Consider the following 27482-nt stretch of genomic DNA (forward strand, 5'->3'; position numbering starts at 1 on the left):
GCCATATACTGTATCTCATGTAAGCATAACTGTATGTGAATATATGCTGATGGCATTAATTAGCAAGGATCTATTATCTGCTCTCAGAATATGCAGTTTGTAAAAGGTTTTGAGTGACCATTAACAGCTCACACAGGAATATGGATTCCTGAGACTGTCCTTCCAAGGCAAAACATTTTATCAAATGTCCCAAAATAACATATTTTTACATGAAAGAGACAAACTCCTGATTCATTGTGATTATGACATAAGTCCATCTAGAGCAAAAGACGATGTCAGGTAACGACAGTCTGTAAAGGGAGGAGGTCAGGTTGGACTACCGAGTCAACAAACCACTTGGTTATTTTTATAACCATGACAACAAAAGTCCCCTGACATTAACAAAGTAGTAATTCTAACCCAAATCACAGTGTTGCTCCAGCTATGTTGTTTTTGTGCCGAAAGTTAACAAAACCTTAGCCACAATGTCTTCAACAGCTTTATCTTTCAACAATGATTTGTAACGGTTTTGAGGAATGATGTCAGATCAGATCAGAAAATGCCCCCATGTGTTGTTCTAAGTTTCAAACAACTTATTTAATTTAGTTTGGAAGACATGTTGAGAAGCCCACATATTCGTAGTCATATGTATTATGGATTCTGTCCAAATCATTCAATGAAGCTATTATTTCTGCAACAGGTCATCAACACCCCAGTGCTGAAACCTGCTGTTCTGAGAAGAGTCTTCCCACAAGCCTGTGGGAGATTCACAGGGCTGTGAGTGCTTCTGCAATTGCATTAGCGGATTTGCTTTGCATTGAGAGCGAAATCCTTAACTGATTTTGGTCTAAAAGCCCAAAGAGCACTCCGGAGAGAATCACTGTAAATGCTAATGTATAAATGAGCACAGAGGGACATATTTTGAACTCTGATTTCACACTCTGCCAAGAATGTTGCTTGATTCATTATGCCAACTTTAGCTGTGATCTCGTATTTAATTTAAGAATAGTTTAAAGCTGAAATATCTGGAATATTATCATGCCAACAAGCCATCCGTCATATTCTAAATTTGGACCATGTTAGAAAAGTATCACATTAATTGGTGAATCCAGTTTTGCTGCTTTAGCTTTCATCCATCTGCCCTTTTAACCTCTTATTCGATATCCTCCTAGTTGTGATGCCTGCAGCATTACATTGAACACTTCTTTCCTCACCCAATAAAAAATGTGGATAACACACACCTAAGGAAGCTTGAAGTCACACATATGGCTCCATGGTCCTATATCTAACCATATCATTTGTGATTGTGTTTTTACCACAAACAGATAAATAGAGAGTTTGGGGGTCTACCAGGCTACTTGGGGAAAAAAAGACATTTGCCATCTCAATAGTGTCATAATCGAGACACCCCCACAGAGCACAACATGTAATCACAGTTACAACAGGGAGGCAGTGAAAAGTAGTTATTATCCAAAACTACACAGGCTCTTTGGCATTTAAAAACCACAGAGCAAAAGTAAGGGTTTTTCTGCCCTTTCTACTTTCCAGAAGAGCTGCCATGTACCTGCTACACTCTGCTGGAAAAACTCCAATGCACTGGATTAAAAAGATTTCATCAAGAATGCGTTTTACGCTTGTGGTTTTGAGAACTCACAACACAACTGTATACCCCTCTGTCTTTCACTTTCTTTCCCCCTATTCATTTTATTTTTTATCGCTTCCTCTCATTGTGGTGCACTGATTGAGTTCATTAGTAAACTTTAATCTAACTGACCAATCTGTCGCTTAGTCTTCTGTAGACCGTCTCCCATACACATTGATTCTTAAAAGTAGCTAGACTTGGACAATGGGGAGTATTATTGTCTCAATGATATCCGATGTAAAGTGCATCTAGGGTCATGTCGAGATAAAAATTGTGCCTGAGGGATCCTCTTTTAAATCTTGTGTTTCTCTCAGTGATCTATGTTTTGAAAATTGCTGTATCAAATTAACAGTATCTTTCACTAAAATTGAAATGTACAGCCTACACTGTCTCAAACACCCACCTTACATGAATACAATATAAGCCGCCTGTCATTCTTAACTCAAATCCAAACACTTGATATGTATGATCGCAAAAACAGTATTTGGCTTCCTTTGTTGTATGTATTATATGTATTATGTCTACCTCTTAATGGTAGACATGATTTTAACGTCTTTAGAGATAAATGTCATCATATTTCATTACTCTATCATTGTAAGTAGCACTTGAGACTCTTCTATTACAGCTTTATCATTCAAGAGGTTTACATAAGATTCCTTTCATGTTGCTTAATGAGAGCTTGCAACATGAACAATATTGGTATAAATGCACTGAACTACATGTTGCCATAAAACCAAAAAATAAAATATTAAATGAATAAAGAATGCATTGTGGGAATTAAGTAGCGGCATCTGAGTGTTAAATAGAATGCGTTGCAAACATTCATACTGAAGATACAAATTAATCACAATTTATAATATGCTCCCCCCGCTTAGAGAAAGCCAGTCAAGCATACCACTAAGCCCGATGAGAGCTGCCTTGGAGGGGGAAGGGTTATAGTAGTGCTATGAAGGCTTCAGGGTGTGTGGCAGGGGGATAGATGGATGAAGAGGAGGTAGTCTGCTGTCCAGGATGCCCTGTAGAATCCCCTCCAGATCCTTCTTTCAAACAGGCCTTTTCAGCCCTCTATTCAAAAAGCTGTAATTGCATCATTTTTCAAGCCCCTTGCCTCTGTCTGACTGTGAGGCTGGCCCCATTAATCAAACTAATGGAGAAGTAAGTGATTTCAAAATATAGGCTTTGATCATGCACCCTCTGTCCTCTCCCACAACTCCACCTTCCTCTCAGCTTTGGGAACCCCTCTCCTCCAACTCTCCGATATCTTTCTTTTCTCCCAGCATTCGTGCACTTCACTACATACTGTATGGAAAGTGTGTTTATTTAATATGAGGTTTAACATTTCTGTTAATGTACAGAATAGCTTTGCTTTTGCAGATCATTGCAGTGCTGCAGATCTCTGGCTTGATTTCCAGTATAGCATACTGCATATATTAAGTATGAGGTTGTAGAGAATAGTTACACTAAAAATCATTGTGGCCTATTAACAGGCAGTGTGTCCCATAGAGTCACAGTTCAGACACATGTGTTGATCTTAATGAGACAGATTAAATTAAAGTGCTTGTGCCAGCTACAAAGCAGTGTAACCATTACTTGAGGCCACTACCAGAGTATGCAGGCAAATTAGATTCCTTCCAAGCAAGGCGTAAACCACAGCAGAGAGAAAAGCCCTCTTTTTATCTTTGATGCAACCACAGTGCTCTTGGGGGACTATAAACAGCATGCACAAATACTTCTTTTTTTCACAGTGCATTTGACTAATTTATTGTCTGTACAATTGCAGCCTTTTCAGACTTTGCTCTAATTGCCCCAGAGTGTTGTTTACTAGGAATTAATGTATATAAATGCCTCTGTAAAAGTACTTAAGTATCAAGTATCATACATGTCAGTGTGTATGCTATCCTCACTCCATTGTGGTGTACACAATAATGATTGAGCAAACAGAACCAAAAACATTTAATAAAGCAAATGTCATATCTCTAAATAATATCTCTTATCATGTTTAGGAGGATATACTGTGGTTGTCATAGTGCCACTGCTTCCTCTCGTTTTCTCTGCAGTATCATTGGCTGTCTGTTTGGAATTAGTATTGTGTCAAAACTTAAACTTTCACACCCCCATTCTCCATAACACCTCTTCTTTCCCATGGTATTCTGAAAAGACATGTCTCACCCTGTGCTGGTATAATTAGGATGAGATTCAGCTAACCTCCCACAGTTACCTTTCTTGCCCTCTATTTTCTTACTATTTTCTGATTTGCCTGACCACTTATCTATCTAGCTTACTTCTCTTGTTTACTTGGGCCTAATCAGGACGAGTTTGGTACATTGAGCCTGTCTACTTACCGTGACCTGTGATACTACTACTATACTAGCACAAAGAAGTCCTTGATTTCTCAGAAAAAGAACATCAAAACAGACCCAATCGACACATTTGCAGTTGTTTATGAAAGAAAGTTTTGAGGAGGCAAAAAAGCATTAACACCAAGTATCTGATGTACCTGTTGTTATGGACTCTATCTCTTTATTGCCATCTTTTCTTTTTACCTTTAGCATGTGTTCATGAACTTTTCATTTCAAAATATCTTTGTTTACTCTCCTGAAGATCAGAGGCAGAGGGAGCTCACACTTTTATACTGGAAGAAAGACTGTTAGTAGCCAAAATGTTTCGAAGCACTGCAAAGCATTGTAGGTTGAATCTTGAAACCTTTATTTACCTAGACTAGCTTTGAGCATGAATGGTCTTTTGCCTCTTATTCAAACACACCTACAGCACAACAGGGAGCTGCTCAGTATATCTGCAGCCATTACATCAACCACTGAGCACTGGAGCAACCCATCCAGGGTGTTTTTGTAGCTTGTTTAATGATACCTTAGCAGTGGTTATTAAAGGAAGGGGGTGTAAATGTCCAAAACACATTAGCAACTTGTGTCAGGAAGCTACACTTGTTATTTTCTACAATCCAATGGTCATAAGAGGTACATCAACACAGGTGGTCTCATTTTTACATGCCAGTGTTCCAGAAAAGTAGTAATTTTTTGATACTCTATCCCTCACTTTGCACACCCCAGCAAGTCTTTTTCTGTCTCAGTGGACAAGGAAAGACTCATTCGGGGAAGAATAATAAATTGTGCTTTTGACCGCCAGTCGCAACATTATAAAGATACTATTAAAAATGGAATGGGCTCTTCAAAAATTATTTGAATTATCACACAAAAGGTTTCTGCACCCAGAGGGTTATGATTAATATACTGTGTAGTTCTGTTAAGGTGTGTCTCACGTGTGCTACAAGTCTCAAATAATGCACCATTGTGCTGCAGTGGCAGGATGTTTTCCCCCTGTGCAGATATTTCCCTCTAGCTGTTTCAGGGGATTGAAGCAGAAAAGGCTAACAAACTTACTGCGCTTCAGGACATCAATACTACTACAACAAAGTACATACAAATGAAAATGTACAAAACATGGAGCATCAGTGTTAGGTTAGTTCAAAATATACAATGTAGGTTTGAGTTGTGTACAAAGCACAGTATAGAGTATAAGAACATTAGCAGAATTATCTCAATCTTTACTTTTACTTAACACACATACAAAATATATACTTATGTTGATATACATTCATGAAGACATACACATTGAACATCTAGTATACAAACTGTATTTTTGGGTACAGAACAGACAAATATCCCCAGTGAGACAAAGACATCTACACTAGGCTATTTTCTGCAAACAGGGATTTAACCTGGACAGTTTCTGAATTTAAATGATTCAAAAAAGCCTAGTTGGGATGTTTCAGTATGTAAATAATACAATTTCAGTGGATTAAAGTAGACCACCAAAGAGGCTGAATTATGTGAGGTTAACAATTTCAGTCACAGTGATATAATTATAATACTACACATTGCTTTAATTATTTGTTCATTTATTTCATTTAAAATGAACAAACCCATTGAAATGCTGCTTTTAGAAGCATCTCATCTTCGTACTTTTGAAAAAAAAATGCAGTACTTCTTGCCCACATATGCTCCATTTCCCTGAGGCAGGTCACTGCAATTTAAAGGACAACTGAACCTTTTTTTTTTTTAAAGTTTGGATTAAAGTAGTTTAAAAAGCAGAGAAAAACAAACAATGGTGAGAGGTGTTGGTGATAGGTGCCATAGAAATTTAATGAGGATTCTCACAACTTCTTTGGTTTTTACTCTCCTTGATTGACAGCCATGTGTGAGCAGTGACTTTGAGGCAGTTTCATCAGTGTGAGAGTGTGATCATGTATCCTCAAGCAGAGATTACAGCAGTGAGTGTCTGTTGTCGTCTACGAGTGAGTCTGGGTGTTCTTACCTGGTGGGCAGTGCTTCCTTAGAGGCAATGTGAGAAACAAGTCCACTGCAGAGGAAGGGACTTATGAGCCTTGTGCAACCAAAGAATGCTATTTCCGGATATACAAAATCGAGCAATTAGGTCTCAGCTGCCTTTATGTAGAATAAAACCGATGAGCCGCTCACTTCTATTTACTCAGGACCCTCTGCACAAAAACCATTTCCAAGTTTGAATAGAAGAGTTGACAGATTTCAGTTTGTGCCATTTTGTGAGGCACTACCTATCCTGCCTTGAATGCAACACTGACTAAAAGGACAACTTAATTATTTATATGTTTCCAAATAAAAATCACTTACCTCTCTCTTTAAATGCATTTTTCAGGTGTGAAGTTCAGTGTGAAAGGAAAACTCTGTGATTCGTTATTAGAAGGTTGGGAAGATCTCAATCAAATCTGCATGTTTCTAAAATACTATTCTCATGCAGTGGACTTATTGTGCTTGTTTTCTGGAACATAAATATTCTGTGCTATAATGTCCTCTCCTTTTACACTGCGTTAAGTTCTTAATACATGACCCTATCTTTGTGTTAGTGTTTTGTAAATATAAAAGGAATTTGTCATCATAGATGACAGTGTAAATAAATATTTGCTTGTCCTTGCGTTTTAACTGTATTCACAGATGAACAAAATAACGTGTTAGGTAATCAGTTTCCTCTCTGTTAATTATCCTGGGTTATTACATCCATCAGATCTGCAATAAAAGTTCCATTTCAAATATCATCAAAGATTCACATCATAAATTTCCCCCAGGTGCAGGAGTTTAGTTTATGTTCAGCGCTTCCCCAAGGGCACGATGCAGAACTGCAGTAATTCGTCTAAGATGTATTGTTCAAGACGTGTACTTTGGTGTCTTGTTAAAATGCTAACTAAGTTTGAATCTTTTTATAAATTCTTTTTGTTCAAAGCAAAGCTTGCACACAATGTCTTACACTTATTGAATTACTTTTTGAAATGTCTAATATTTGTTTGGCACTCATTGCATTGTTTACTAAAGCAGGCAAATTGATTTTATAATTTCTGTGACAACAACAAGGCAGTTTAAAAGTAAGACGTAATGCTTCTGTAGTGCCAATGGTTTGTACTAGTATGATATGTAAAGCTTTGAAAAATATAAATATTTCATGTAATTGGTTGGAGAGAGATATTTTTCGCTTAATATGACAGGGAAGGTCTTGGGACTGCCCAGGAAGAGCTGGAGGGCATTGCTGGGGGTGAAGGATGTCTGGGTTTCCTTCCTCCTTCAGTCTGAAGCCACCAGGGTTCAAGATAAGCAGCAGAAAATGGATGACTGGATCCAGATCAAGTTCATTTGTTCATTCTGCCTCCTCTCACTACATAGGCTGCCTCAAAGCACTGGTTAGAGTGGTGGGTTAAATCTATGCTAGGGGTATTTCAGTTGCACTGTTAAAAACTAGCCACTCCAAGACCCTCACCCTGCAGGTCCTTGCGGCCTGACTGAATGCCTGCACTCGGGAAGGCTCTTCAGCCTATTATGGTATTCATAAAATATCACACCTAGTTTTAATCCTGTTAGTGACCCTCAGAAATCCCCCTCACAACATCATATTCCAGCATACTGTACATGCATCAGTCAACAGCAGGAATATGTCAAAGGGACAGTTAGAGTTGCTACATACTTTAATAATCCAACAATACAGACAATACATCCACTTGTTTTTAGCTATATGTTTGTGATAGTGTTGCCCCTCCTTAAACTTAAACTAATGTTTGTTATTATTAATATATAATTTAAATGAATTTTACAGTTGTATAAACACTCCTAGTCACTGCAAAAACAACTGTTTGATTTTAACCTTTGTATGTGTGGAAAGAGTATTGTAAACAATATATACAAACAGTGTATTGCAGCCACAGGCACAGTGTTTTATTAGCTCTAATTTTAGTTCATATAACAAGGCTAATGTGCCAACTGGTGAGTCTCCTAGCAGGGACATTAGCTATTCCACTCATGGCTATAGTGTAAGCCTGTGGGAAGCTAACTACATGCAGAGAGGAGCTAGCGCCCTTAGCACCATGACAGATGGGAGTCGTGATCTGTTTTTAATGTGACGCATGTGTGCCAACTTCTTTAGATGGCCACCTGGTCTTGAACAGCGGAAGGTCAGAAGAATCTGCTCAGGTGTTGGATTATCACCTCGGACTACAGATCAATCCTTCGTATGAGTTGGTTTCATCAGCTTCTGTCCCTTTTGAACATCAAGCATCAGTTGATAGTAAGATAGACGAATCCAGACTTTAAACCAACCCTCTCATGTATGGACTGAACATATACATTTTTAATGTGTGCTTGTGTAAAAGATATGCAGATTTTTGTATATCTATAGCTGTTTAAGGGCATTTGGCATCTTTGTGTTCAATGCTGTGTAAATTGCGTAGATAAGATGGTCTGAGCATGTGTTTCCACAGCAACCGTGGCGAGTCTGGGTTCTGAGGGCCTATTGTGAATCTTTTATGACAGACCTCATTACTCGTTCCTGGTTTCTTTGTGGGATCCTTACGCTGAAAGAACACGGGAAGGTGTGACAGTTACCAAAACCTTTTCATTGTCCACTCTCTTCAAATAATGGCTAAATACTAAGACTCTGTGAAAGGCTACCACTTCAAACCAAAGGCACCCTTTGGGCTATGGCCTGACCTTAAAACTATAGTGCATTGCCTTGTATGGGGATGAATCTGCTGTCATTAATCTCACTGAGCAAGAGAAAGAGAGGGAGCAGAGCGTGTGAGAGAGAGCGAACAGTCAGTGCATAAATGTTTTCAAAAAGAAGGAATTATTTTGGCTTTGACTTTCCTACAGACAAATTAAAGGAAAAACCAGTACAGGCCTAAATTCTCATCCCTCACAGTGAGAGGATCCGGTGGCTCTGTTATGCTGTTGGGGACATTTTGCTGGCATGGTTTCGATCCACTAAAACCTTTTAGAAGGAATGGTAACTGTAAATCATTTCAAAGTTGTTTTGAGTGATCACATTTATCCTATGATGGAGCATTTCTATCCTGATGGGAGTGGTCTCTTCCAGGATGACAATGCCCCCGTCCATAGAGCATGAAGGGTCACTGAATGGTTTGATGACATGTTTGAATAATATAGCTCTGACTAAAATAAACAGTTATTTCCTAATTGTTATTTCAAAGGGATCAAAAATGACCCAGTATATTTAAAGTTACACAAACAACTGTAAATACAGGCAGTTATAGAGTGATTAAAGCCTGTAATTATTTTTTCACTGAAATGTTGCTGACTGGGAATTGTTTACATCAGTTCCTAGGTCAGTGTCATCCCTATGATTTTGTTCCAGTCAATAAAACAACACATGGCTTCAGTTCAGACATACAGCGAATTGGATGGTGCATGGTTTTAGGTCATCCTTTTTCAACATCAGGGCCAGGTCACAAACTTTCCCAAATTAGAGCTAAACAGTACACATATTAGGCAATGAAGTAACAGAATATTGATTCATATTGGATCAGCACTGCTTAGTTTCATAGGAAATGAATAAGATCCATCAGCTTTACATCTGTCAGTGAATCCACAGTGTCTGCACCTTAAGACATGAGGAAGCAGAGTGAGTGAGAAAACTAAGGAGACACATTAGCTTAAAGGAAAGCACCCAAAAACTGTGAAAGACAAAACAAAACCGAGTCTGTTGTAAATAGGTGACTGCATATTAACAGTAATTGTAATGGTTTCATGCTAGATTTGTACTGAACTGAGCAAAACTGTTGCTATAACAACTAAATGTATTTAAACAGTCATTTGTTTTTTGTTTCCATCCAAATATTAAAATAATAGATACATTTTTAAATAGACTTCCAGAAAATCAGCTGAAGAGCGAGTAAATTAATGGCTCTTTTCGCCCACAAATATTAGGAGCTGAGAGCATCAAGATAAACTGTTGGTACTAATTCTTTGGTTCAATGCCATCAAATCATTGCAGAGGAGTTGATATAATTACATACAGCACCAGTCAAACCGAAATGATGGAAAACCATGTGGAAACATGACATTTATGTTTCTTTCATTAATTAATTAGAAGAAAGTTAGTTTCCTCATTAGTCAGATCTGTTGATTTCACCTGCTGCCTTTTTTTTCTTCCTGGATTTCATGCAACATTTAGATCAGTTGGATCTGTGGGTTGTTTACTGATGTAGCCGAATCTCTGACTGTTGTATCAGTTTTACAATACACATCAGTTAATCTTCACACCCTAAGATACAGCAGATAAAGATTCAGATAGATCAGACACACACAGTACATAGATTCAGATAGATACACTGAATGATTAACATTGATATAATTAAACAGTCCATTTTAAATGAGTACATCAAAAACTGTTAACATGAAATGCACTGTCTTGTACAACCAAACCACAAATAGCTATTTTCTCTAGCTGAGAAGAAGGGTGCTTATCCTTCTCACATTGTCATACCGTAGAGAATTGTTTTGCAGATGCATGTAATTTAGATCATTATCTAAACTGTAAGCTGCAGGGTGTGGGTTTTCATCACTTGCAAGATCTGTTCACTGTGTACACAATCTAAGCAACTGAGAAAGTTGTGATCATTACCCAACAACATTTTATACATAGCTGTGTGTTTTTTCTGTGAGAATATCACAGTTGTAACACATACAGCTGCTGTGACATGAAGCTACTATAGCTCATACTTAGAGTAAAATGCAAATCATCATAAACAACAGCAATTGTGTAGTATGTAGAATAAAGTGACATCTTGTGGAATGGACTTGGTAGAAATTCAATATAATATTCATAAGTATGTTTTAATAAGTGTTTAATGACCTTAAAATAAGAATTGTGTTTTTTGCTTCCTTTGAATGAGCCCTTTATACCTACATAGGGAGCAGGTACTCGTCCATGTAACCCACCATGTTTGACTGCCATGTTTCTACTATAACACACAATAAACAAACCAAACACTGGCTCTAGAAAGGGCCTTTCATGGCCACTGTAGGTTCTTCTTCATTCTTGGAAGGGTAGGATGAGAGGGAAGGCTATTCAGTTGGTTGCAATCTGCAACCTCATCATTACAAGCCACGTAATCCTATACACACTAGTCCTTTAAGTAATTTTATAATGGTTGCTTATTAATAAGAAGAATCATAGTTGGCACCCTTGGTGGAATTAAAGTCCTTGATTAAGATCTAATTACTGCAAACAGAATGAAGTTGATCAATGTTAAACCAAATGTTTTTATTATTTTGGTTTTAATGAGAGCAGCAAACTATTAATCTGTTACATCTAACAATTCTGTGAAATAGCTACTTATTTAAGAAACAGCAGATGAAAGATACCTAAATCCAGGAAGCTATGCTTATGCATGTTGTTTTAATTATGTCATCTTCTGTTAATTAACATGAAGATTAGTATATGAATCAGTAAATGCACTTACAGTATGCATGCTGTATGTACACAAATACACATATCTATATTATACATGTATATTTTTTATACTGTGCATCCTGAGTTTAACATTAGACCACCAACATAATAAAAATGCGTCTTTACCAGGAAAAAGGTGTAACAGGTGATAATAGCAAGTCAAATTGGCCTTGATATCAAATATTTACACATCATTGTATGGCAAATAATTGCAAGTGAATGAGTTTACACTAAAGACACTCATCTTTTCATATTCAGGTGACTTATCCTCAGTCGTCTGAAGCTTGCCCAAAACCTCCCCCCACCTTTTTCCACATATGCTTCACATCCCTCTAACCATAGTTCCTCTCAATCCCTTTTCGACTGTCATGGTTTTAAATTGGAGTTGGCATTCTCTGACTATCTTTGTGGCATTGCTACTGTGTAAGAACATGCCTGAGGACACTTTGCCTCTCTGATTAGAGATCTTACTGTCGCCAGGCCTCGACTGTATCAACAGTATAGTGTATTCCTCAGATGTCACTCCAGGCTCTTGTCTATGCATCCTTCTCCAAAACCACGTTGCTCTCCAGAGTTTCAGTGTTACATCATCTACTGAAGTGAATGGAAAGAAAGAAAACACACAAAGCCAAAATTACTCTGCCTCGCTGTCGATAACATTTAAGCTCCCAAATGGATTTTTAGGCTTTGGTGTGATAAATTTAGGCAAAGGGGAAAACCCTTGCTTAATTCAACTGAAACAGGACTAGTAGTGATAAGAAAAGGGCTGATTGGGCAAAATAATGTAGGAATTGTACTGACACACAAGGGGCTTTTGTATTTAAGAGCTGCTAGTTTTGAATCCTAAGGAGCAACTCCCTTAAGAACTGTTCACAAACTATTTTCAATTAATCAATGAATGAGTATATATATATATATGTGTGTGTGTGTGTGTGTGTGTGTGTGTGTGTGTGTGTGTGTGTGTGTGTGTGTGTGTGTGTGTGTGTGTGTGTGTGTATGTGTGTGTGTGTATATACTCTTTTCAATTCAACGTGACATGCTTAAGCTTTGTTTGAAAACAAAAAAGAATAGAAAAAAAGTTATAAATGCAGTGTCAACTCTTTTTCCATTCATATCAAGGGATGTTTGATTTGAAATAGAATTTATTTTAATTCTTATTCTAATTATTCTAATTACCTATCTGTTAATTCCACCTGCTCTTTCAACTGTTTCACTCAGCTGTGTCTCTAGTTTTTCACTTTGCTCTGAGTGTTTTGTCAGAGTGATTGTGTTTTGGGGTGCTTTAACTGTGCACTCTCTTTCATGCTTCTGTGCACCTTTTTTCTGCATCTTTCCTGGTTGATGAACATAGAGGCTACAGTGGAAATTGTAAATGAAAGTTTCATTTTGGTTTCAAATTCAGGAGGCTTATCTCGCCCTGATCATCATATCATCATAGCCGCATATCATCATATCATATGTTACAGTAAGATCAAGCTCACCTGCAGAATAGCAGCCCCACACTAGAATGATATAAAAGCCTGCATGAATCACATGTTTTACCTGCAACTCAATGCTGGTGTTCATCATTTGTAATATGAAACCATCAGAGAAATAAAAGTTTAAAATAAAAAATACATTTCAGACACACTGTAAGGAGGAGACGGCAGAGATGCTGGTACACAGGTGTTTAAACCGGAGTTTAGTTGAGTTCATTGCCTTGAACAGCAGAGCTGAGAGCATCACAGCCAGAACAGAGTACACAATCACTTTGTGTCACGCTGCTGACCTTTCCATGGAAACTCCAACACTCAGCCCACTGACCAATAGTGTAACTTCATCTCTCACCCAGTCACTCAATCGGGATTATCGGGCTGGTCCATGGCCAGTTCAGCCAATAAGTAATTACTTCACTGTGATAACCTATGAATTCAGTGATTACAGCTTTCAGTCTGTTACAGCAACTCTTAAACACACCAGTATTTCAGCATAATTATCTGTTATTTGTCAAATTCCTACAGCAGCACACGTACATACTTTAGCTTAATAAGGCTTTATTTCTAGAGTGTCTGAAGTTATCATTCTTTAGTTGTGCTGTGAACTGGTGCTGAACCTCCTAAGTGGTGAGTTCTGTTGTGCCCAGGGCTTCAACAAAACATTGCATCCCGGCTGGTACACATTAACTAACCCACACTACAGTACTTGATTTTGTTTTTACCATTATGGCATCTGACAGATTTTGTCTGGAACAATGAACACAGTTCAAGGAGCTGTCATCTCTTTTGAATGTCAAGGTTATTCTTCAAGGCACATAATACTCCTTATTGTCAGATTTTTTTCAGGACCAAAGAGACATTATCATAATTTGAATTAATGGATTACTTGCACATGAAAGGATTTTGCTAATATTTCGCCATCATACAGATTACAGGAACCCCTAGTGATCTTTTTATTTTTAAGTTACGGATTTACGGTGAATTGCTGTGCCTGTGAGGTTGCATAGCTTCAAAAGCATTGTCTTACTGATGAAAGAATGTGTCAAGCTATTTCATTCGTCAAAGCAAACAGTCCTGTTGTGTTAATCGCTGCTGGTTCAAGTGCTGATGTAATTATCCATGTGAAAAAATCAGTCTTGCACCATCTGCTAAAAGATGATATTTTGTACACTGCACATTAAGAGATGGAACACTGCAACTGAAATACTAAATCATTGTTTTAAAAGAATGTTCCTAAATACATTACATATATTTATTCATTAATATATTGATTTAAAATAATAGTCTCTATTTCTAAAATACTACCACATGTACCCATCCAGCCTCCACACACAGGAAACTACACTTGCATCTGTCTGGCTCTGTTTTTCCTTTGGGTTCACCTTTTGCCTAAAGTGGTCCCTACAGCTCTTGCACAGGCCCTCCAGTGTTATGTTTTGTTATAAGTGCCTCAAGGGTGCGCCAAACAGTCGTGAAATATTTCCTGTTTTTTTTGTTTTTTTTACAGGACCTCTAACACATTTGAGATGTCACTTGCAGTTTGATGAATGCCTGGGTTATATAAATGAAAATTGTGATATGTGTAAAATCAAAGCTACTTTTGGCCTCTATTAGCACTACAATAGCAGTAGCATTATTAGTTTTTTGTTTGTTTGTTTTTTTAAACTTCAGTGGGGACAAAAATGTATCTCCCTCATAGTGATTTATGCTGCTTCGCCCATAGACTATATAGAATATCTAAAATAAAAATATACTGTACACTCTCGCACATACTGGACACTCTCGAGAAGACACTGCATCTAGGCTACGAGATGATCCTTGACAGGCTCATCATATCAATAACCCTGTCTTACAAGCTCGCCTCACCTTCACAAGCTATGGTTGAGGGCTGCATCAAGCTAGGATACTTTGGCAAATGGAGAGAGGGCTGAAAGTGGCTCGCTGTCACCACAGATAGGTCATATCACTGTAGAGTTTGCCCTGATTTGGGTCCATGTATTCAACAGAGGCTCCATATCGACTCTGCATTCATTAATGGTATAAAAACATGGTCAGCAAAAAAAACTTAAATCACAAAATAAGCTGACATAGAAAGTGCCAGTGCCCCATGAAATGCATAGAAATTTTGTAGAGAAGACGAGAGATTGCAATTGAAAAGGCAGCGAATAACAGTGCAGCCTCTTGGAGAAAACACAATGAGAAGAGTTTAAAAGCAACTGAGAATTGCATGAATACAGCCTACAGTATATCATCTGCTAAAAAGACCTCTCATTTAAAATCCAGGCACAGCTGGTGGAACTGCAATAACGCAGCAGTGTAAATCTTGGATGTATGCTGTATTCCAACAAGGCTTGTAATATTCTCATGTTCATTGAACATAAAATGTCAGCTCAGCTCGTGGACATCATCCAAAACTTATCTGATAAGTTTACTATTCTCATTGAGTGAGTCAGTGTCAGACATAACATGCCTGATTATCTATATTTGAATTCCTTATGGAGGTGTGCTCTGCAAATTTTTTCAACTTGTTGAACTGCAGTCATGCACTGGGGCCATCTTTGACATCTGAATGCAAACCGTATGCACTGAGGACCCTGCAGGCCTTGTCCCTGTTTCTTTGGAGGAGAGATGCCACAGCCATCAGTGCCAATACTGATGTGGATGTAGCATTAAGAACTTACGGAAAAAATTGAAATTCTACATGTTCAAGGGGGTGATTGTGTCTTAGCCAAGAGACAGAGACCATCTGAAGACAGAGGTAATTTGTGAATGACTTTTTGTTTCCCTGGCTAACAACATTGAGTGCAGGCTAGATGACAACAGAATTATTTCTGCAGCAGCCTCTCTATCTCTGTCATCTTGGCATTCTTATGAAGACAAGTGCCTCCTATATGAAGATGACAAAGATTTCTCACCATACACAGACTCTTGCTATTGAGGCTGCAACCAGTCCCATACTCCTCAAGGAATTATATGAATTCAACTGTCATGGTGTCACAGGAGAGAATCTCTGTTAAGTGCTCACCACTGTCTCCACACTCCCAGTGTCAACAGCCAAGTGTGAAACAGGATTCAGTGCCATGAACCATATTCTCACAGACGATAGAAATAGAATGAATGTCTCCACACTGAACAACCTGCTGTTCATCTCAGTAAATTGATCAGGGACTATATTCATCCCTGCTATCCATTGTACTGAAAGAAGCATTGGAGTTTTAATTCTAGCATTTAAATTAGTATTTGCCCTTTTGTTTTATTGTTTATGATTGTATCTCTTAACTGTCCGGATGAGGAAAAGACAGGGCATGTTTTGTTTCTCTTTTTTATGTGGGTCCAGGTATAATATGAATATTTAATTTAGCTGAATGGTTTCACCAGTAATCAAGATCTTTACTGTACAAGACTGAAATATCCCTCTTCATTGGCGAACAATAAATACTCTTGTTATCAAAGAATAACTGCTACAAAGTTTCTCTTTTAAACCTGCAGCAGGTCACTAAGTCGTGCCACGCATCTGCCTGGTGTATCATTGCATTCATTGATTAAGTTGGCCTATCCATTTAAATTTTAGAGCAGTTTTGAAGGCAGTTGGCCTCTCTCTTTAATTTTAAGTACGAGATATGACATTTCAACCGTGGAGGTAAATATTGCCCTTGCACTAGTATGGTCCTCCTGCAGTTTGATGAGATCAATCTGGAAATGAGAGGGGCATTAAAATCAAATCATGACTCTTCCAAGGTTAGAAGATCGATTGGCAGCTTTTGGCGCTGTGCTTTGCACCAGCTATTATTGATGAGCATGGTGTTGTTGAGTAAGAATGCAGCAGGGTTTCGTCAGTTATATGTTGGAACATCAGTCTTCATTGGTTTGTGTGAAAGGAATTCATTTAGACACTAATGGTAATAATTTGCAGGAGAGGGTATGCATTGAGACATTAAGCATGACAGATGTCAAATGTGTGCGGTCTTGTGACATGAGGAGGAAGTCCATAAAGAAATGGATGGTTTACCGAATTTCCAAGGTGTGTTATTTTCATCTGTGCTGAGAGGTTTTAGGTCACTTCTAAGTGACTGGGTTACAGAGCTCTCTGGTAGCCGAATGGTTGTAGCTCATAACAGAACTGCAACACTCCTCCTTCGATTCCAGCCAGTGACCTTTGTTGCATGTCTTTTCCCATGTTTTCTTTTACTACCTGTTGACTATCGACTGTCCAAAATCCAAAAAATGTTTAAAAAGTAACCATATTACATTCTGCTTTCTGTTGAAACCTGATTCACTAATTCTAACTATATTTTCTACTAACTATATTTCTTATGAGAAAAGCCAATTTCTCAGACATGTATGTTTACATATTTGCTTAACGATAGGACTGCCAGCCTTCTAGCACCACATACAGGTGCTACAATGGTCTGCCAGACAATCATATTTAATTAATAAACATGCAAAATGGCAAAACAGAAATCTTGTATGTTTTATTTTAGTACCTTCTAGGCTTCAGAACACATCAAAAACATCTATTTAGAAAAAGAAGTGGGCTGACAGGCTTATAGTTTTTATTCAAACAGTTATTTGCATTATAAAAACCTGAACGCCTGTCAAACCGTCTTGGGGGTGCTAGTGTTAACAAATACTTCAGATCAGGAAAGTATAAAAGACGTTATTATGATTAGAAATGTGCCCTTGTAATAATTAATTCAATGTCTGACTAAAACTGAAACTCTCATGAAGCAGCGACTTTATGTCTAAATAAGGTTGCCACTGTTAATTTGACTAATTGCAAAATAGTTGTGCGATGTTAGTCCAAATGCTCTGATACACACACACATTAAGGGTACCTTTTCTTTTTCTCAAGTGCCCACAACATGACTGTATAAACAGATTTACATGGACTATTGTATGGACTTCAAAGAATTGCACACAAGGTTCTTAAAATCTCCTCCTCTCTGTCTCTCCCCTCTTTCTCTTTTTATTTATCTTTGCAGGCTGTGGAAACCAACCTGGCATCCAAGGACAGTCACTGGGTCTATGCCAATGAGGTGAGGCCAAATATAACACACTTACATACCTGAGTGAATCCAGACTTTAGTCTCAGTTTGCCGCTGTCAACCCAGAGTCTCACATGCTGCCAAGGCACTCACAAACACACAACAACCTCTAACGCTGCCACTTTGTACACTTTCATATTCACTTAGATTAGCAGCACATCATTCATTTTTATTTTGTCTTGACGGCTTGGGGAACTGGGCCTTTATTTGATATTGTAAAATTGCTGCAACTGTTGATGTTAGCATGTCTTTCCCCCCTCTGTACCAGTACTATGACTGACATTGACCTAAATGGTCTTACAAAGTGGCTGTAACAGCACAAAATTCAGGTGCACTCTGTGAATACAGAACAGTGGACTCTTAGCTTTAGTGCATTTCCATTGATTCAAAGGGGGCAGTCATAGGATTGGCCCAATACTAAAAGCAGTGGATGAAAGACATTAGATAAAAGGTTGTTCTCTGTTGACCGACCTGCAATATTAGCATTGCTGTTGGTAATAGCAACTCTCTATCTAATACACACACACCCTCACACATACATCACATACATCAATGTCCATGTACTGTATTTTCATTTTGATATATCACTGCCTCACTTACAGGAGCATGTCACTTTAACCTGTGTTCAACATCCAAAACATGACACATATTGATCCCTAATCCATATAAGCATGATTAATGTATGTATGTTATCTAGATAGCAATGTTATTTAAGCAACATACATAGGATTATTCAGAAGCTATAGTTAGGGGTAGAAAAGTGTATTAATTCTTAATACAGAAACTGAAAACCCATTTTGGCCACAATGCACATTAGAAGGTAACCACTAACATACTGTTATGCTGTCATGTATGTTTTAGTTATGAATTCATGGTGCAATTTCTCAGTTTATTTCAGTAGCTTAAATATTGATCTGCAAAAGCTAATGAGGCCCAGTGTGTTGAAAACCTTCTGTTATCTGGAAGCCTAAATTACCTCATCTTAGACTATAATGAGCTTTTATAAAATAACAACCTTGTATTAAAACATACAAGGTTGTTCATTATTACTATGCATTTCAGTATACACATGGCTAAAATATTGATTTACGGCTAATTAAGCCTTGAGTTTGTTTAAACTTTTTCTTGTGTCTAGTAAATTTATTTTGTTCATATGTTTCAGAACATCAATCAATCAGACTTAATTTATACAGTGTTTTTCATGCAAAATAGCATTACAGGGTGCTTAACAATATACAAAATATAGCATTATAATGAAAATACAATAATACAGTGATATGTCTCAAGATTTCTTTTACCCTAAATACCTGAATGCTGCTTCTCTGTAGTCTTTTGTACTCACCAACTAAAAGGCCAGTGCCAGAGGGACCTGAGTGATCTAGAGGGGGGCATACATTAAAAGCATATCTGACAAGTATTCTGGCAATAGTCCATTGATTGATAAAACAATCTTAAAATCTATTTTAAAACTGACAGGAAACCAATGAAGGGCTTTTAGAAAAGGTAAGATGTGTACTCTCCTTCTTGTCTTGGTCGCTACACACACTGCTGCATTCTGAATGATCTTTAGCTTATTTATAGCTTACTTGGGTCGACCAGGCCTGGGGAGCATTGCCGTAATCAAGCCTGCTAGTGATAGAAGCATGCAAACAGTAAAGCACTCAGTATCTGCTTGGGTGAGAAATGATCACCGTAGAAAGAATTATTTCTAAGGCAATTAAAGGCAGTTTCTGTGTTAACTGTTGTGAGATTAAAAATCCAAATCAGGGTTTAGAAGTACAGTATGATTTTTTGCGAGGCGTTTGCTGTTTTGTGCCAGGGATTTAAGTTAATGCACAGTATCTCTTTCTGGACCTTTGCTAAGTAATTAAAACCTCTTTACCTCTTTCAATCACTAGCAATTATGTGACACCACAATTTAATATGATCAATGCATTGAACCCTTCATTAACCCGGATGTTGTCATGGGGTGAAGAGATGTTCAGTTTATCTATCAGCTTTGCTGATGATATTTCCCAGTGACAGCATATAGAGACTGGACAGATAAATCCTAAACCAGTCTAAAACAGAGCCAGAGAAGCTAACACACACATCTGTAGTCTGTTAATAAGGATGTCACGATTGATTGTATCAAAAGAAGCACTTAAGTCTATGAATCCTAATTCTGAGAGTTTATTGTTGTCAGTCTTCATTCTCAGGTATTTTACAACTTTAACTAGCACCATCACAGTGCTGTGGTGAGGATGAAAGCCAGATTCAAACTTTTTAAATGTGCAGCTGAAATTTAGGTGATCGTTTAGCTGTTTATACTAATTTCTCAAGATTTGTACTTTGTACTTTAAAAAGACTTGTTTGAAATTGGCCTGAAATTGTTAAGTGCTAAAGGTATCAGTACTGGGGGAAAAATACCAATCAGCAGGGAGTGGCTTATAATTGCTGGCACTTCTTCCTACAGTATGGACAATTAAACACAGTCTTGGAAAAAGTCACATGAGCAGATGGAGGGTTTTAGTTGCATTACTCTATTCCTGAGCATTTCCTTATCAACAGCAGCAAAATCATTCATAGCTGTCTTAGGCAAAGGTAAAGTGTCCAAAGACAGCAGCACACACACAGTCTGTATAACATGGTTAGATCCAGCCTGATTTTTGTTATCTTGTCCCTGAGAAATGATGCAAACTCCTCACATTTCAATGATGAGGTGATGAAAGAGTGGCTTTTTGGAAGTGGATTTATGAGGCTGTCAATAATTGAGAGAAGCATTTTTTATTATGATTTTTAGAAATCAGCTTTGAGAAATGAGGTTGTCTTGCATTTCTAATTGCTTTGTTGAAGTTAGTGAGGTGTTCTTTAAAATGTCATAATGGACTTGCAGCTTAGTTTTTCTCCACTGACACTCATCTTGTCTACAGTTTTTCTTTAAGTTAATAATATCCTTAGTTCTCCTGGTTTCTGTTTAGATTTAATATTTTAAAGTTTGACTGGTGCTATGGCTTATTATTAAATGTGTTGACAAAATCATCACAAGAGGAAGGAAGGATCTCTGGGGGATAATATTAATATGATTTATGGCATTTCCAGCATCTTCATAGGTAAGATAACACTTCCTAACAAACCGTTCACTAACAAAGCTGGATGATGATAACAATGCAGAGAAAAAATACAGTAGCGTTCTGACATTGCCAAGTCATTTACAGAGGATACATCAATCCTTGAGGGATAATTAGATCCAACGTGTGACGGTGGTTTTGAATCAGCCCATTAACATGTTAAATAAAATCCATAGAGCTCAACACATTTAGGAAGTCAGCGGCTATAGAGTCGGCCACATAATCCACATGTAAATTAAAATCACAATAATGATAGGATAGGACATTGTTGGGGGGTAGATAGAGATATTTCTACAGTTTAGGGCATCAGCAAATGTAAAGGCTGTCTCACTGCCCTTTTTCTACCATGCCTTGCAGAATGCTCAAAAGCATTGCATTGCAACTGGACGTCTCAATAAGAACAACAAAATAGGCTTTTGTAGCCTAAGAAAAACATAAGAAACGAAGACTGTAATTTCTAATTTAAAGCAGTATTCACATCCAAACTCATGTATTCCTTCCAGTCAATTACCACAGACCCCCACCAAGACATTTGCTTTAATTGTGTCAGGCTCAGGGAAAGTATGTATGAACAAATGGCATGTTAATTTCCCTGGCATTCCCTCAATGGTTGAGATGATGTGGCTTCCAGTGGAGTTATCTCTACTTCTAACTACATACTTAAAAAGAAAGAAAGTTCCTTTTTGTATCTGTAGAACTATAATATGTATCTTTCATTATTTTTTTTATTTCCCCACCCTTTTGTCAATATATCATTTTCATTTAAATGTTCCCACTCTCACCTTTTCTCTATTTGTAGACAATGAAAAGTTTTGCTTTTCTATCTCATTATAAGTGTTTATCCTTTTCTCCTCCCTCTTCTTTCTCTCTCCCTTTCAATTCGTCTCCCAAGATAGTCTACCCATGAACCTGACAGTCACCTTGAAATGAGAATAACAGACATGTTGCAAAGACTAAAATGAAAATTCAATTACTCAATTAAAAAAAAACTTGAAAATGAAAAAAAAATTAACTGAAAACAGAAAAAGATTGCTTGCTGTTTTTGCCTTTTGTTTTGCTTATAATTTTTTATTAATTACAATATTCAACAATTGAATCATTTATCTAAAATTCTTTGTTATATATAAAAGGGAAGGAGGGCTAATTTGTTTCCATCAGCCTGTGATTTGATTTCTCATAAGCCTGTAACATGGCTGACGGCATAAAGAATGTGCATGAGAGTTTTTTTTAAACACGCCAGAGGACTGACAGTTATGATCAGAATAAGATTCTCGGGTTTGCAGAATGTTTCTATTCAATTATCTTTTTAAAATGATTTTACTAATGGCGACAACTATGAATCACTCTCCTCTCACAGCAGCTGCTCGTGAATTCTGTACCCCCTTCTTACTAAACTATTCTTTTTCCTGCACTAAGAAAATCCTGTTAGCCTGACCAAATTCAGTCTGGTTGTATCGCAGAATCCTGCAGGGAAATAACAGCTTTCCAGGTTACCTCTTGCCACCCTGTATGCACTAGCAGTCCCTGCGGACACTTGCTCCTATTGAGCAGCCTGGTCATGACTGAGTTGTGACATTCATTTTCACCAGGTGATCTTGAGGCTCACTGTACTGTGTAGCCAGCCCACCGCATCAGCTCCCCAGGCTCCCACCAGCCTTTACAACCCACACAGTCAAAGAGAGGTCGCACATTTCATTCAACTCTCACAACAAGAGGATATGCTAATACACCACCAGTGGCAGCATATGGAACGATGAATGTAGTTGTCAGGCTTGAAATGTGATAAGAGCATAGAGTGAGATGGATGAAGATGGAATACAATGATGATGAGTGACTATGATCACAAGTTGAAAAACATCAAGGTGTTGCAGACTTAGAGATAAACAAAGAGAAATAAAACAGATGGTGTGCGATGGTAAGTCAGTCTTTTTATTCAGGGGTGACATAGACATTACACTTACAGCATGAAGTGATAGTATTACATACATTAATGTGACGATTTATTAAAATTAAATTAAAACAAGAAGAGGTTAAAGACTGTATTGATACAATATTGATTACAAATGGTTGTCATATTTGAAAAGGTACTCCATAACTGTAGTATTGTCCTTTATGAACCTAAATCCCCAGAAAAACACCCCATTTTCCCATAATGGAACTCAGTAGTGTCTTTCATTTAATCTTTTCTTAATGTTATATGCCCACGTCTTTCAAACTTGACATTCCCAGTTTCCAGAAAGGGTTTCTGTTTATATATTTATAAAAACCAAGCCAGAGGAAGTGAAGTCACCCAAGTCATTTTCTTAGACTTGACAAAGCCCCCCTCCAGAGTCACCAAACACATTATACAACTGTCATGTAAAATAGTTTTGAGTGAAACAATGAACTATTCTGTCAACATAAACTTTTCTTCAGTTGCAAAATGTTTATTGTTTGACACTGACCCTAATACAAACTAAATGAGTGGGTCAGGATGGCCCACAGTTCGTGAGCCTTCAGGGAAACCTATTTAACAAATATCCACATAATCTTGAAATTTGAAAAAGAATAGAAGAAGAAAGCCTTTGAAATTGGAGTGTAAGAAGTGCAGCTGGATTTGATATGAGCATGAATACATGGGGATGACAGGCAGGCATACATCCCCTAAACCACCCACTAAACCAGGGGCTGCAGCTGCTAGCACACAGACGGTTGTCTGCATCTGACACTGTCTAGTGGACTCAGATGGATTGCACATCCTGGGGAGATTTGTTGTTGTTTTTTCCTTTCAAAGGCGGGACGGTGACACCTCTGAATGTTTGATGGATTAGGTGGCTGTGCCTGCTTTGACAGACAGAGTCGAAGAGGACAGTTATGATATGACTGATGTCTTGGGTAACTGCCCATCAAGCAACTGAAATGGAAACCCTATTCTAGTGACGCAGTCTCGACCACACCAGAATTGGGACAGGAGGATGGATTACTAAAGAGAGGCCATGAATGAGATTTTTTTTTTAAATAATCTTTTTCATTGTCTCTGTTAAAGCTTATTGCTTATTCAAAATACTTTATAATATTGCATTTATAGAAACATTAGATCTTCTGTTATGATCCTTTGTACCATTTACCACAGTGAGCATCCATGCAGAAACCTAGTTCAGCTGTCAGAGAATGATGCACTAACTCACAAATGGTGACCACAAGAGTCATCCGGCCACATGGTCATAAATCTAAGGGACCCCAGACAGGCGATTCCCTTCACTAACCACCTTATCTAAATGTTATAGCAGTTTTAGTCATTTTTATGTCACTGGGGTTATAAAGTGGGCAATTTAAATTACACACAGCACGTTTCATTGAATAAGACACACTACATCTCCAGGCTGATACAGTATGTAATTTCCACCATTGCAATACAAACCTAAACACTACCACAGGTATCTACACTTAACTGTCAGGTGTCTCAACAATGAACTGTGTAATGGGGTGGCTACTGTAAAAGTTAGCGTATTAATTAACACAGTAACAATGCTATTCTCCTTAGGTGCAAGTCCATGTTTTGCACTAGATTGATGATTTTCTGCCTCAAAACAAACCTACTTGCACAGAGCTGGTTGAAGTGGTGAAGCTACACTTATGTTAATGCTTATCAGGACATCACACTGCATTTCATATTGCTCAGACCACATGTTATCACAGATGGTCCTCCCCTTCCAGACAGTCAAGTACTGTGAGTGATCAGGCTATTGATTTTCTTATTGTTGTAAGTGGTGGCAGTTTTGTGTGTATGGAAATTTACCTAGTATGACTAACTGAATGCATAATGTTTTTAATTAACTGGTAAATATTGGTAGCAATAACAGTTCCACAAAATTTGCACAAAATAACCCCATTACAAATGACAATGATTCCTCCTGCATTCCAACTCCAAAAATTAGTCACACCTGTGTGCACATGGCAGAGTTGAGTTATGCACCCACTATTGGTTATTTTAGTAGAGTAATAACGTTGGAAGTAGACATAGTTACCACCATATTAGTTGCAATGAGGTGCTAATGAGGTTTTTACTGGTTCTCAAATCAATGTTACTAAAATTCAATAAAACCAAAGATTGATCATAATAAGCATGATGTACAAATATGATTCCAGTTATGGTACTTGATGATCAATTTTACAACACAACAGCACTGTCTGAGCAGAACATGTGATTGATTTGATTGCAAACCTCTTCAATATTAGATAATTTACAAAGACTTATTAATTATGTTGATTTGTGTGTAGGAAGAAAGCTTTAATTTAATATAAGTTCTGACATGCTGAAAGTTACACCTCAGATAAAATAAGTCAGAGTCTCACAAATCAGCAAATCATTGGCTGGTACCTTGTGTTATTTGTTGCTTGTTGTGTCTGAAGCAGTTTTGTTTCCATTGCAAAATGACAACCCAATCTCATCACCATGTAACTAGATGATTGAGTTACCTTGGGGTTATTTTCTGCCCAACTAGTTTTATTTTCTCAACAATACAACAACAATACAACAATACACAAACAGGTTATGAAAAAGACATGTATGCATTTAAGAGGCAAGAGCAACTTTTATTATTGTCATACACATAGTGCTTTGTTCTGCCTCTATGACTTCCATTACTTCTCAATTTAGTTTCTTGCAGCTTCAAAAAAAAGAAGGAGAAAAAAAAGCACCTTAACTTCTAATTAAATCACTGTCATTATTACCGGTACATTTTTTATTTATTTCTAGTGAAAGATTAATAACATTCACTGAGCAGCACAAAGAGGACAATTTAGCCTATCTGTCAAATGAACTTGATTTGATTAATGTTTTTTGGTCGTCATCTGACATTGAAACATAGCCGTGCTGTATTCAAGTTTTCAGAATTTGAGTGGGTTACCTCCAAAGAGCTAAACACCTGAATTGATTTTGTGATAGCTGTATATTTTAAATCAAGCATAAATAATTTATATTGGATGCTTGTGTCCAGAAAATTAAGAATTGGTATTGTGCCATTTTGACTTGCTTATACGTTCCCATTTATAATGCTTCTTTAGTGCCTCTGGGTTTAACTATGCATGGGATGACCATAGCCTTGGTGTGTCTGTCTTTATGCTTTTAATGCATTAATGGATTACCTTTGTCTGTCTAATGTACAAGTAGAATACATCATAGTGGTGTCCAACTTGTGATTTAATGGTCTGTACTTTCTCCTCAAACAGAGGTTAAAAGGCACACGTTTCGTCAGCCATGTCCCATTGGTCAGTGTCAGTGCTGGGTCAGGTTATGACAAAAATGTCACCTGTGATGGTGACAGAACACTTGGACTGGATGGCACTGGGAGTTATTAGCTTGGACGTGAGGGTTCAGCTCTGTGAACCATGCAGCATAATTTCTCTGATTAATGTGTCACAGCAACTCATGAATATTCATACTTTCCACCTGAGTGACTGTCAGAGGATAAAACTAGATGAGCTAGAATCATCTGAGGAGTGTTTTACTCATGCTGTACACAGATTAAAGATCTGGGAATAGTGTCTCTGCAAGAGCCCATGTTATCAGTGTGGTTTGCGACAATAAAATGAAGATGAACATAAGATGTATATTAGAAAAAGGGCAGAAAAAGAAGAGAATTTTAAAAGGTGTTTAAACAGATTTAAACAAAAAGCACTTTGACAAATAATTTGAAAGACAGCAAGATTGACTAAGTAAGAGCGATGGCAAGATAATAAGAAATTGAAATCATCATCCGCATGAAAGAAGAAAGGCACTCTGTAAAGAAAGAGAGACAGGAGAAATTATACTGAGGGAGGATAGAGACCAGCAGTAATAGCTGAGAGGTCGATGCGAAAGGGGAGAGCTCAAAATGTCTGATTAGAAAAACAGTTAGGGTGCATGGATTTCGGCATGTGTGGTGAAGGATTATATCAACCCACAGCTCTTTAAGTTTTGACCAGACAGTAACCTCATAGCTTTATTGTCAGATAGTATATGAACCCAACGTTTCCCAAGAGACTCACTGTCCGCTTCAGCATTGACCATTGTCCTGATCTAGAGACAGGCAGGCAGCTCATCTTCTCATGAATATTGATCCGACCCTTCACAGGGTACATCCCCAGTGACCATCCACACATGCAACTCCCCACAGAAAGGGGCCAAGGGTCAGCTGTGTTATTATTGTAAAGTATATACTTGAAATGTTCATTGATTCGTCAGTCCAGTGTCAATAGCAAAATAATGAGTTTCCTAGATGATAAATTCTTGATGACATAAACGTGATCAAATCTGAAAATATGCTACAAAAATTGCAGATTTTTCAGTATGTGAGTCTGTGTCTTTTGGCCTTAACCCACAACTCATTCCTACAAATAGAAACAGAAAAAAATCTAAAGCACATCAGTTGATATGTTAAACTGGAGCTTCTATCTGTTGAGACTATCCTCACTTCATCTC

General features: G+C 37.6%; 1 protein-coding gene across 2 annotated transcripts in view; it reads left to right on the top strand.

Moving 5' to 3' along the window:
- grid1a (glutamate receptor, ionotropic, delta 1a) overlaps window positions 1–27482 on the top strand; it is a 236733-nt gene that overhangs the window by 172423 nt on the left and 36828 nt on the right. For both annotated transcript variants that reach the window (XM_053332793.1, XM_053332794.1), the window contains one exon: window positions 17868–17921. In XM_053332793.1, coding sequence (XP_053188768.1) covers window positions 17868–17921 — 54 coding nt within the window. The remainder of the gene's footprint in view (window positions 1–17867; window positions 17922–27482) is intronic.

Source organism: Scomber japonicus, chromosome 14 (assembly GCF_027409825.1).
Source record: "Scomber japonicus isolate fScoJap1 chromosome 14, fScoJap1.pri, whole genome shotgun sequence".
Classification (NCBI taxonomy): Eukaryota; Metazoa; Chordata; class Actinopteri; order Scombriformes; family Scombridae; genus Scomber; species Scomber japonicus.